Source organism: Ylistrum balloti, unplaced genomic scaffold (genome assembly GCF_031769215.1).
Source record: "Ylistrum balloti isolate Yb309-2 unplaced genomic scaffold, AGI_CSIRO_Ybal_v1 Utg370922, whole genome shotgun sequence".
NCBI lineage: Eukaryota > Metazoa > Mollusca > Bivalvia > Pectinida > Pectinidae > Ylistrum > Ylistrum balloti.
In genome coordinates, this window is record NW_026782522.1 from 113,803 (window position 1) to 127,964 (window position 14,162).

A 14,162-nucleotide genomic window follows, 5' to 3' on the forward strand; every position below is an offset into this window, starting at 1 on the left:
AGGTGTTTGTGTTGAATTCCAATAGGACGGATGCTGTAGGTTGTTTGTCTTTGTTGTATAATGTTCTAGATCTTCTTTCTTGGTGTGTAGATCTTCGTTGTAAATATGACTGAGCCCAGGACTGTCTATTTAAGAAATTTATTGGTGTGTGGACGTCCTAGAGATCGACTGTTTAATACAATTTCTTAACAGCTTTTATATAGATGAACAAGGGAAATAAATGTTACATTATATAAAAAATTACATGCACCACGCCAACATGCTAGATATACTGATATAAGATTGAAGTACTTAATACGGATTACGTATTTAGTATCCAGGTAACAAGGTAAATTTGACAATAATGACTAAAGGTAAAATAGGTAATGACTATAGGATCGTCAACTAGACACGAACCTACATGTGTGACATGTGTATATCCTTGCGACATATTGAACAGAATTATATTAATAAAGAATTTATTAGATTAACCAAAATACAGTAAAACTCACTTGTGTCGAACACGCATGAGTTGAATACATCGGATGAGTCGAACGTTTCATTCAGTCCCGATTTTTTCTCCTCTTTATCTTAGTAAATTAAACACGGATGAATCGAATACTGTGGTTGTGTCGAATATATTTTGTGGTCCGTTCCTTCTAAATCATACAAAAAATTCCATGTTTGTGTCGAACATTCAGACGCCAAGTTGTCTCGGGTAAATTTTCCTGGTCGGTAACGAGTGTGATCGGTCAGCCGTAACGGTGTCAACGGTGTATTCCCAACTGTCCCAAAGCCGAAAATAACAGGTAAAAATTCTTTGGGACAGATGGGAGTTGTGTATATTGGCCAGTAATGACTAAGAAAACAACATGATGAGGTGACAATTAGATAGTTTATTCCGAGCACCGGTAAAATACAGGATAACAAATGTTTACCATTATATTATTTACACACATGTACAGTAGGGATTTATGTATTATTATATCTGAGTAATGAAATATAACTTAAGATGAAATATTTTGAGAACATATATATCAATATATTAATATAATATATTTATTATATATTAATATGAAAATTTCTTAAATAATGATAACAGTCAGAATAAACATAATTTCACACTAAATGCGCACTGTCAGTTAAACTATTACTCCATATGGAGCAAGTATGTGGCTCTGTCTCCATAGTTGATGTAGTCAATCTGGCCATCATCTGGCAGTGTCTTCAAATGGACCAGGCGTTCGTTCAACACTCTGTAGCACCGTCTCTTCTGTGCGGGCAAACCTCCAGCTGCGTGTTGAATCAGACTGACGTCATTGGCAGCTTGAACCTCCTTCAGTACCCTGATGAATAGGTAGATGTTAGGATGTGATGACGGGATCCTCTTCTTTAGTTTGCTGTGCCAGCCTTCCAAGGTGTTGGTAGTCCTGGGTCCATCATTGTCAAATTGATTCCAAATATTTCGGTCTCCTTCTACCCATTGTGTCGTGACGTAGTCTGTGAAAGTAGTGGTCTCCACCGGTAAGTTGACGTCTTTTAGGTCATTCCAGGCGTTGAACCAGTAGTCTTCAATTCTGATCAGGGGTAGTACTGCTGCTCGTCGAATAAGTCTGTGTATGTCTTCATTGTCTCTGTAGTGGGTCTGAAGTCCAAGCTGTTGAGTCTTTCGCCAGATACATTGGGTGTAGTGGAAGAAGCATCCTTTCAGAGTTATTCCTGGGAAGGCGGCTTTAGCGGCATTCTGGGCGGCAGATTCGAAGTCCATGAACAGCACTGTGGGATTGAGTTGCAGATGAAGATCTTCCATCGTTGACTTGAGTTTTTCTAAGAATCGGGTGTAGATAGTCTGTGACTTTCCTGGTAGGAGGGCAAATAGAAGTGGGTACATCTGGTTGTCTATCATGGTGTGGAAGGTGTAGAGTTGGCTGAAATACCTCGGGCATGTGTAGAATGTCCCGTCACAGTACAGGGTGGTAGCGGTCGAGAGGGTCTCCAGGCTGTTGGTAGTGGCAAAGGCTAGAATTCTTGAATTGTCTGTGTTGTCATCGAAGAGTAAAAAATGTTCCCCGGCGTTGGTCTGCGTCCATTCGTTTTCATAGCAGCAGCTGAAGTGGGTAACTTTGGCAGTATTTTCGCTCTGTTTCTGTAGAGGGATGACTTGCAGGAGGGGAAGGTCGGTATCTGTTCCACCATTCGGCGTGTCTCATCTGTCCAGTCTGGTGTCTGTATCTGGGCGATTTCTTCATCGTAGATGCTTGGTAAGGGTTTAAGTTCTTCTCTACATCTTCTCTTTACATTCTGCATGATTTTGTGTACATCTACGTTCGATCTGGTGGGTTCATGATTGTGTTGATGTCCCATCTTCACCGGAATGTCATTGGTGGTGTTGATTGTTGCAGGGCAGTCTCGAATGCAGCATCTCCAATAGGTTGTATCTTTGTACTTATTCTTTACCATATAGCTGAATCCGGCCTGACATAGTCTTCGGCCTTCACGTTGATTAGTTGTGAACTGTGTCTGAACTTGATAGTTAGCCATAATTGCATTGATGATGCCAATTCCAAAATCATGTAATATATATCTACTCACCTAGCTTGGATATTTTACTCAAACAGCTTGGGCAGTTGCCTCAACATCTTGTTAAAGTGTTAATCTCAAACTGCTTGGGTAGTTGCCTCAACCTCTAGCTAAGTGTTATTGTTTACTGTTCATCTTGAATGATTTTTTAATGACTAAATATTAAAATATACCGATTTAAATTATTATAATATTTTGTGAATATGACATAATTTATTAATGTAAATTAATATGATTATTCAATAATATTTATTAGGTTTATACTTAATTTTTAGAATTTGAATGAAAGATTTGGAAATACATGAATGACAGTTTGGAAAAAATGTTTCACATTTAGAGTTTATTTCAAGATATTACATAAATATGAGAATGGAAATAAATAATGATGTCCACTTACCTGTGACTTTTTGGACAGTGGTCTTACCTGTTAAAACAACACTCTCAACCCCTGATCACTATAACAACAACCCTACTTTTCGGACAGTTGCGAAGATTATTTATTTAGTTTTGGGACAGTTGGGAATTTTATTCAGTTTATTTCCAAATGCAGTACAGCATATAGGATTTACAAATCAGGGTACACAACAAGATCAATACAGTTTATGCAACATGACGGTGGAGAACACTACACACAATTAAAACGTAAATAATTTCAAATTTAATTGTTTCAATTAAATTTGATCTCACAAGTTTTCTAACTTATGAGATACAAATAATTGTAAACAACTTATTGGATACAGACAATTTTACGGATTTATAATATAGTTATATAATTTGTTGTTAAATTACAAAAATAGTCATGCCTTATATCATCATCATCAACAACAACGTCAATTATCACCATCATCGATGTCATTTCATCATCATCATCGATGTCAATTCATCATCATCAATATCATCATCTTACTTATCATCAACAACAACGTCAATTATCATCATCGACGTCATTTCATCATCAACATCATCATCAGCAGCAGCAGCAACTTTAATTCAAATCAGTTCAAATTCAAATCAGTCGAAAAAATTAAAACCAATATCATAAACATGTATGTAAGATGGCGTAGAACACAACAGACACAGTTAAAACATAAACCTCTACATTCATTTATAAACACAAAAATTTACTAACTTGTTCTAGCATTAAGAAGTAAAATTCTTCTTGTCAAAGCATAACTTAAGTATTTACTGAGGTTTCTCAGCGTTTTAACATTTTTAACTGCCAATAATTCAGTTAATTTATGTACAGATGGACGTCGATAATAATACGGTTTAATATATAATGCTCTTAAATCTGAGTATGTTGGACATAATAAAATAAAATGAATCTCGTCCTCCATTTCTCTTTTGTCACATAATATACAATACCTTAGAGCTCTGGGTATACCATGCTATCTACCGGTCTCAACGTTTAGACTGTGTGCCTGAATCCTAAACTTAGAGAGGATATTTTTAGATCTAAAAGTCAAAGACTTACGAAGATAAAACTGCAGTTCAAACCGGTCAACAATATGTTTATATAGTATACACTTGGATGAATTTTCAAAACTGTTTCTTGTCTCTTGAATGAAAACATCATGTAACCGTTGAGTATATAGCATCAAAAAATGCTTTTCATTTGAAATACACCGAGTCAACCAAACATCATGAAACCCTAAACTACTAAGCTCTTGCTTTACATGGTACATAAAATTCATCTTAAATCCAGGTTTTCTTAGATTTAGCTCTACAAGTTCATTATAACATGACTTTAAAACACAATTATCGGTATGCAGTAATTTAAGCCAATATTTCATAACAGCTATTTTACGATTTATTAACAAAGGGAAACGACCCAGCTCATGGTAGACCATAGAAGAATTCACGTTCTTTTTAACACCCAACACATTTTTTAAGAACAATAGATGTATTTTCTCTAACTGGGGTGCCGGACTAAAACCCCAAATTTCACATGCATAATTAAGTAAACAGGAAATATAGGTATCAAATAATGACAACTTCGTTTCACAATTTAACAGGAATTTAACAGGAATAAACCTGATCGTCAACGGTGTATTCCCCGAACGACTACTCCTGTAATTAAGACCTAATTATCTTGAGGTGTTGAGGGGCTCTCAGTGGGGAGTAGGCATAAAGTTTACCTGTACAAACAGGTGAGTTATAAATCTTATTACAAAATGACACAAGATAAGCTCAGGTGCATAAACTATACATTTTATCATAGCATAGTATTGTAACAAATGTATGTAGCATATTAAATATAATTTATATTGATATTGCATATGTATTGGATACAACTTGAGTTAATAAAAGATATTGACCGATAGATTCAAAAAGATTTGTTACAATTAACCTATTCAACATATTTCAATACGACTGGAACAGTTGTCCGAGATGGATGAGTTGGGATGCAGAATCTACTTATGTCATCAGGTCGATGGTTCTGTTCTGGTATCTTTCCTTCAGTGTCGATAGGCGTCGGTCAATATTCATGTATTTCTTTGGACGTGATCGCATGGTTCCTCCGGCTGTTCTCTGGATTCTGTTGATTTCATTGGCATTCTGTATATCTTTGAAGATCTGGATTGTGGAATATATATTTGGATGCTGTGTCATCTTCTTTATCTTGCTGTGCCATCTTTCTACACTGTTGGTGGTACGGGGTCCTTCGGTATGGAAATGGTTCCAAAGGTGTCGGTCTCCCTCTATCCACTGCTCTGTTACATAGTCTGTGAAGGTCTGTGTCTGCTAGGTAAGGTCTGTGTCATCTCGATCTTCTAAGGCCTGAAACCAGACATCTTCAATGTCTTCCAATGGCACAAGTGGTAGTTTTGCTGCGCGTCTCACTAAGGTCTTCACTGCGTCGTTGTCTTTGTAGAGGATCTGTAGGCCTGTTGCTTGTGCTCTTCTCCATATGCTCTGTGTATAGTGTATATCAACATTATATACAGATGCGAATTGAATTAATAAGCCCAATGAAAGTACAATTTACCAAATTGTTATGATACGTTATCATCAATAATTACAAAAACATATCATGATATCTATTATGATACATGAAAATGGTATTTTATATATTTCCATATAACCATTACTTATTATTATATACCAACAATATATATCTATATATGCGAATTGAATTAATAAGTTTCATTTAACCCAGTTTTGGAAAATTGTTTCTTAATGACTATCATCATGTTTATTTGATTTTATAAAATAATTATAAATGTTCAATAAATCGGTCCTACTGTTTCCCTAAATTTTCCCCTCAATTTCATGTTAATATTTAGGGCAGCTAATACAGGTAACATAGGTAATAACTAGTTATCCCTTCTGAGGGATAATTTAGATAATTGGGTGTTAAGTACAGGAGTAGTCGTTCGGAGACTAAACCTCGTCAACTAGACACGAACCTACATGTGTGGCATGTGTATATCCTTAGGACATATTGAACAGAATGATATTAATAAAGAATGTATTAGATTTACCAAATATTTAATTATAAAACACCAAATTATGCTTTCGTTGTGCATCCTACTGGATGTCTTAACATTGTTTATTTTCGCCAAGGAGGTTGGGGATCCGATAGATGACCCCCTTTGTTGTTGTGCATGTTTGTTTCTGGGTGAGGCGTTTGAATACGGCCGTTTAGACAGCCATGTAGTACATGGGGGTACCGTCCATTGATGTGATTTTTAGTGCCCTTGTTGCGCAAATCATCGTGGTGCAGAGGATTAGAATGATACCTGCCGGTAACATTTTTACCTCCCTGACGTCACTTGTCACCCCGGTGTACTGGGAGATATCCCCGCGTATCAGCACATTAGTGCTGAGCATCATTTTCAGGAGCTCCAACACCAACATCTCGTCCTCCGATGTCATTCGAAGTTAATGGATCTGGTTCAAACTAAGGAACATTGAACTCACCCACCAGTTTTCACTGTCACCACCAGAGCACACCACGGAATACAATAGCATCTAACACTGTCAGGTAAACGAGTCGTGATAGTCTCAATGTTTCTTGAGTGAATTTTCATCAATTCCTTGAAAATCAGACTGCTGCGGGCTTTCAAGAAAATACCTTCTTGGCATAAGACCAGGAAACATTGACTCGCTGAACTTAGCACTGTTACATTTCCGGAACTGTGCTCTGCCTAGATGAGTTGGGTCAGCCAGTCTCTCCCGTTTCCACATGGGATGTAAGGCTCTCATGGCTTCCTCCAGGCCTTGGGCTCCAGTTCCATCTCCATCTGTGGTAACATATTTTTATGAGCATGCCTTGTCTAGCCAGTTGATCCTCAATGTCCTTTCCCATGGCATACTCGGACAAGCCGTCGTATCGGTCAGTGTTGGCTGTGCAGTCAGGATTACCACCAGGATAGGTGACATCATATCCTTTCCCTCTCAGCCAAACACCTGTCCAGCAAACTTTGTTGTGGAGGGCATGTCCAAGTATCCACTTCTTAGGTCTTCTCGGACATGTCCTTTTTGTTGAGGGCAGTAATGTCCTTGGACACTTAATTTGCCTGTCGCTGCATTCCATTCTTGGCTCCTGCAGGTATATTCAGGTGTCCGAGAAGTAACCTGGCTCCTTTGGTGCTGATAGCCTGGCCACACAAAGCTGAAGGTAGGTACTTGTTTACAAGGGCTGGCTTTGGTCCGGGCTTATCCGTGTCTGCCTCTCTATATAGTTTGTACAGTGGAGATCTGTACTGGCATTTATTACATCGGACCGCACAACTCCATCCCAGAGCCCTTTTCCACTCAGTGTCCAGTTCAAACTCTGGTATCATGCATGCTGTAGTGTTAGGTTGTCCGGCATGAAGTCTGATGATGTCGTTTCACATTTTCACCATCAACATTATGTCTATGATCCGGTTTCCTTCTATCACAGGCTCAAAGTTGGATTCTTCAGCTGTAACAGTTGCTGGCGGTAGTATCCATGTTGGACATGGTCTGTCTCCAGTATCTGTTGCTACCAGGGAAAGGCCATCAGGACTAGGCTTGGTGATCAGCTGAAATTCCTGGGTGGTCAGTCTTCTGGTCAGAGCTGGTTTCTCTTCTCTGGTGACAGGTACTTCAGGATCTTCATCTTTAAATGCCTGGCCGTTATTCTTTGGAACATTTCCAGGCTTGAAATAATGTTTTTCGTTTTCTTTCTGTCTCCCTTCATATTAGTAATGGTCAGTAAGAAGTAGTCAGATGTATTAAGAATAAAAAAATCAAACTGAAGCTGAGCATTTGATTGGTCTTTGTGATATACATATCATTGCCTGTTTGATGATATAACATCAAAGGTGTTTCAGAAACAGGGAGAGCCCCATAGGTAAACAGAAAGGCTCAAAGAGAACACACACCCCTGCCTTTGGCATGGATAGTCTGTGTATGTATACAAGTGGCTGTTAGTTAGTCCAGTGGGTGTCATTCACTGTGATTGTTTACTGCAAGTCTTTACTGTTATCTATTGATTATTTCATGTCCAAATCAAAGCTGAAAAATGCTTTTAAGCGGATGAAATGTTCAGTTGATATGAAAATTTGGTAATTAAAAAAAAAATTCTACAAAAAAATGAAGTTGTAATTTGAAATTGAAAAACGTTTTTGTATAGGTGCATGTAGGAATTATTCAAGTTTATATACCAATTTACAGAACTGAAATATCTTAATAATTGCAAAATCTGTTTCATTTTTCCTGACAATTGGTGTGTGATATGTACAGCAAAGTGTATGTAAAACTGAGTTAAAATCTCGGTCTGATAGGGGTTTTTCGATTCTTCATAACTCCTGTTTTATTTGACCTACGCTGATTCTATTAACCCAAAAATGTTTAAAATAGCTCACAGGACACCTGAATATACCTGCAGGAGCCAAGAGTGGAATGCAGCGACAGGCAAATTAAGTGTCCAAGGACATTACTGCCCTCAACAAAAAAGGACATGTCCGAGAAGACCAGACTGGTGGTGGAGGCCAACACCCTGAGAGGAGATGATTCCCCGAGCACCATTGGACTAGCTGTGGATGGGCGGTACAATAGCACATCATTTGGAAGTGCTAAGAAGCCAGGGATGAATGCCTCACAGGGGTTAAGTCTGGGTATCGAGACATCTACCCCTAAGAAGTGGATACTTGGACGTGCCCTCCACAACAAACTTTGCTGGACAGGTGCTTGGCTGAGAGGGAAAGGATATGATGTCACCTGTCCTAGTGGTAATCCTGACTGCACAGCCAACACTGACCGATACGACGGCTTGTCCGAGTATGCCATGGGAAAGGATATTGGGGATCAACTGGCTAGACAAGGCGTGCTAATAAAATATGCAACCACAGATGGAGATGGAACTGGAGCCCAAGGCCTGGAGGAAGCCATGAGAGCCTTACATCCCATGTGGAAAGTGGAGAGACTGGCTGACCCAACCCACCTAGGCAGAGCACAGTTTCGGAAATGTAACAGTGCTAAGTGGAGCGAGTCAATGTTTCCTGGTCGTACCAGACTGATGAGGTCTCGTGCTCAGAAGGTATTTTCTCGAGACCTGAAAGCCTGCAGCAGTCTGATTTTCAAGGAATTGATGAAAATTCACTCCAGAAACATTGACTATCACGACTCGTTTACCTGCAGTGTTAGATGCTACTGTATCCTGCTACACAGGTGACTGCTCTAAGTGCAAGCAGCATTCCGTGGTGTGCTCTGGTGGTGACAGCGACAACTGGTGGGTGCGATCAATGTTCCTGAGTTCGAACCAGATCCATCAACTTCGAATGACATCGGAGGACGAGATGTTGGTGTTGGAGCTTCTGAAAATGAAACTCAGCACTGATGTTATTCGATCTATGAGACTCAGCACATCTACATAGAAGAATGAGGGTTGTCAGAGAAGCCTGAATGTGTCCTTACCAAAACATCAGAATTTTGGAAGAAATGCTGAGGGGAGGTTAGACAATGCCATTCTGACCATAAACAACACTGCAGGGAAAGCCATTCAAAAAAAGGTTGAACACTTTGGTGGTACTCTGAGTAGGGAGATCAAACATAAACTTGATCAACTCAGCTCAGAGGAAATATATCAAAGCCAGCACCAATACAAACCTGCTGTCAAGAAAAGAAGTATGTTGTTGTTAGCAGAACAGCACAAGCAGCATGCGAAAAGGTCCAGGTCCGCTCGGAAGTCTGACTACAGGAGAGGTCAGCTAGATCCCAACATCCATCTATGTAGGGGAGACAACCGACCTCAGGACCACCTGTATTGAGAAGAAGAGGTGACAACAAATTTATTAGAGGCATGTCAACAATCAGAAAAAAACCCCAAAATAATGTAATAACATAAGCAACAACAACAAAATATATGACTACCTAATGAGGGAACCTCCACGTAGTGGTAGTCGTTGTATACATCAGTGTACAATAGCTAATACCCTCAAATCAATAAAAACTTAATTAAATTTTCAAATCCAACATGCAGTCACTGAACCCTAATGACCATAACACACATTTGAATTTAAACAGTATTGCCTATTATTATTTATAAAATGAGGTTCTGAACTTATGTGCTCTACATTTACACATAAACTATTATGGCAGAGATGGGAACAGTCCAGATCACTTGACAATTCGAAATTTTCAGAAAAACAAATAAAAGCAAGTCTGTGTGCATGTTTCTTTTTCCATTTTAAATCACTGGGCTCCTTAAATGACAGAATTCCATATTTTCCTGTCCTTGATACAGGTCCAATCCAAATCCTACACAAGCCATTATCTGGGCTAACCACAGAATTTTCTAAGATCTTGTACTTGTTTAATTTGAAAAAATCCTCCATCTTAACTTTTAAAAATCAGGTGTAGGAATACACAATAACACAAATATGCTAATTTGATGTTATTTAAAGATGTCCTGATCACTCCAGAAAATAAAGTTTAAATTTTTTTTAAAAATTTAATTTAATTGAAATTTTAATTATAATTGAAGTGATAAATTAAAAATTAATTCACTACCTAATCAGTCATAAAATATAGAACAACCATGCCAATTTTTATGAGAATCGGTCAAACAATGTTGGTATGAGAAATAAAAACATGGATTTTTAGGCATGTCATTAAGGACTAAGACCACAATTAATTTCACTATATGTTTCATTGTAACATTAAAATTCATAACTAAGTCCCAAAGTTTCATCTGCAAAGGAGGAGTGCCAATTTGGGCCTTCTGGCGGCCATGACCGATATTTTTTATTTCTTGTGTAGGAATTCCTTGGGGTTAGGTGGTCATGATATGACATAAAATTAAGGTCAGATCTGAGCCATTCATTAGTTATGGGGGGGGGGGGGGGGTAAAGTGGGGGGTAAAATTCATAAACAGCTCCATTATGACAAACCTACATTATATTTTTGGATTTTTTCTTCTTAATTTTCATGTAATAATCCATATCAAAACATTCATTAGTAAAATTGATTGAAAAAAATATTCCATTGTTGAAAAGTAGGTCATGGTAATTAAGCTCATTAATTGCGAATTATATTAAAGATGAACTTAATTTTCTGCCTTAATGTACATAAAAACAATACCTTTATCATGTACCATGTTTTAATAAGAAATATTTTTGCATACTTTAAAGAAAACAAAGAAGAGGCGGTGCTTTGAATTTTAGTTCGACAACTTTGACCATATGTCTGTATCTAGTGGTTTTACCGAAGTATTAACACAGAAATGGCTAATGAAAGATATCAATCTTAACCTCTAGTGTTGCATTTCACTCCACTATACATACAATGGTCGTACACATAGTTAGTTACTCATTGTCACTGTCAGACTCAGACCAGTCCTCAATCATCATTGCGTCATCAGCACAGCTGAGGTAGCTTGATGAGGCAGTTGGGTGTGCTATCCTAGGCTGGTGTCGCTCATAAGAAAGGTACCAGAGAACAGATGCAATATGGGCACAGCAGCCCACTACCCTGGCACCAACCTTACACTGGCAATACCAACCAGATATAGGAGTCAAACCAGGGGAATACTCAATCCACAGGTTGTACAGTTTCGAAGCAACATGTCTGGAACGAATCTAAACTTTAATTAAGCCAGGCTTTTCCCTGCATGCCATTAATTCATACTGGCCATCTTCAGACAAGTGCTCCATGGTGTATGACTTTGCCTGCTTCAACTGCTATACTCCCATGGTAAGATCTCTCAACTCCGGTTCTGTCAGCTGAGGAAAGTCAGGCAAACTGGCCTCATCAAGCTTGACCCATATGGCTCTTTTCCTAGCCAAACCTTCTTTTTCAACTTGAATTTGCAATTTATTGGGACATTTTGACAGAGCCAACATTCGCTCAGCAATGATGAGGTCATTGGGAGAATCAGAGGCAAGTGGGGGGGCGAAAAGCATTACAAATTGCACACACAATTCTCACAAAATCACCTACAACTGGAATGAGAGTGTTGGGCAAAACATGTCCCAAGGTCTTCCACTGCTTAATCCGCCCATTTGCCGACTCCACAACCCACCTTACCTTTGTTACAAGACGAGATTCGTTTGCCTCAGTATGTGTGTGTTGTTTCTGCCCCTTTGGCAAGAAAAATGGCATTTCTGTTTTGATGCCAGCATCATTCAACAGTTCTGTCACATCTCTGAAGCCTCTGTCAACGACAAGAACATCATCATCTTGAAACCAATCCTTGATGTTCTCAGTGTTAGTTTTCAACATGTGTTTTGTAATGTTGGCGTCATTATTTCGACCGTCTGCTAAATATGGGCCTAGGACAGACAGTATATAGCCATCTGAGGCCACAAGAAGCATTGGTTTCAGGAGAGGGCGTCCTTTGTGCATCGAAAAAGAGCGTCGTTGGAAAGTATAGTTGCTGGACTTTTCAACATAAATATATGTGCCAACAGCAACAGCTATAGCGACATCTTCACTAGAGGCAAACATCTTCCTTGCAAATACCGTTGTATGGTTTTGAATTACTTGTTCTCTAGTGATGTGTTGCAGGCCAAGGTGTGAAGGAACGAAGTGGGTCATCAATGCTTGGCGAGCTGAATGAATACATTTTCCACATATTCTCTTTGTCATGTTGAACAGAGAAGCTAATATTGATAAAGACATGCCAGTCCTCAACTTTACAAGCAGGATGGCTAATGCAGTCCTTGCGCTTCTGTTCAGTGTAGAGTAAAGAGAGGGATTAACTGATCGTAAAAGGTCAGAAAATTGATTTTTATACAGACCTGTGAGACGGTAGTAATCTTGATCAGTTAATCCATCTGAGGAATCAAAGTCTAAACAACTTTTCTTTGAAGCAGCTGCCCTAAGTGTCAAAAGGATCTCTGATATTTCAGAAGAATCCAGTTCAATGTCTTTGCTGGAATATGCGAGTGAAGATAGACTATCAGATGGGAAATCACCATTCACTATGTGGGAAGAACAACATCTGCAGGTGTTTGGGACAAGGATACCTGTCTTAATAAAAATCTTTACTCGCATTTCTGTTGAGAGCATTACCATTTTACTTTTACATTCCTCTCTTAACATTTTACATCGAGATTCACCTAATGTAGCCCGTGGAATGTCAAGTTTGATTTTTTTGTTTTCAGGTGACTCAAGCTGGTGCTCTACATCGCTACTAGGATGTTCAGTAGATGAATGGTGATTGTAGTATCTTCCCCTGCATTTTTTACATACGGGGTCACCAAACCTTAAGGCATCATTAATATTTGCTTTCAAGTAAGACATAATGTCTGTTTTATTCAGACAACAGAGCCTTACTTTATATTGTGCTTTACAACAAGCGCACTGCCTGTGCACTGGCATATTGATAAAAGAAAAGAAAACAGGGCATAAACTCAGAAAACACTCCTTATTAAAACCTTAATTTGGATGAACAAAATTATGAACAACAGTTGAATTACAATTATATGTCTAAATTATATGTACAATGTCAGTGACAGTCAAACCAAGAAAGTATACTAAAATCGCTGAGGTTGTGAAGTGTAGTTACCACGTATTAATTGTATATATAAGGGTATATGAACTGTCTGAGACAAGGTGCACATGTATACTCACCGGTAGACACAAAGATCCTTAACAAGGTATATGTCAGGGGATGGCATTGTATCCCGCCATTTTAGCTTAAAGCGCAACCAGCCGTACCAAACTGGTTTAAATATCTCTACATTTATCAAGCAATTTATTTTAAACAGTTCTTAATGCAGTACAATTTAACATTTATTTATTAGATATTTATTATCTAATATAATTACATAAGACAACTCTGATATCAACCAAAAGTTGTCAAAAGTGTGAACCCGCTCCCTCCCATTAATTAATTCTCCATTTTCTATAAAGTATTCAAAAATAAATCTTACTAAAGCATGACACATGATAAAGGTATTGTTGTTATGTGCATTAAGGCAGAAAATTAAGTTCATCTTTAATATAATTAGCAATTAATGAGCTTAATTACCATGACCTACTTTTCAACAATGGAATATTTTTTTCAATCAATTTTACTAATGAATGTTTTGATATGGATTATTACATGAAAATTAAGAAGAAAAAATCCCAAAATATAATGTAGGTTTGTCATAATGGAGCTGTTTATGAATCTGGACCCCCCACTT

At 38.2% G+C, this 14,162-nt stretch overlaps 1 protein-coding gene across 1 annotated transcript; it reads right to left on the reverse strand.

Moving 5' to 3' along the window:
* Positions 1-1,129: 1,129 nt before the first annotated feature.
* On the reverse strand, positions 1,130-1,885 carry LOC132559482 (uncharacterized). Its single transcript, XM_060224108.1, has one exon. It carries the CDS (start codon positions 1,883-1,885, stop codon positions 1,130-1,132), a length of 756 nt encoding a protein of 251 aa, XP_060080091.1.
* Positions 1,886-14,162: the final 12,277 nt, after the last annotated feature.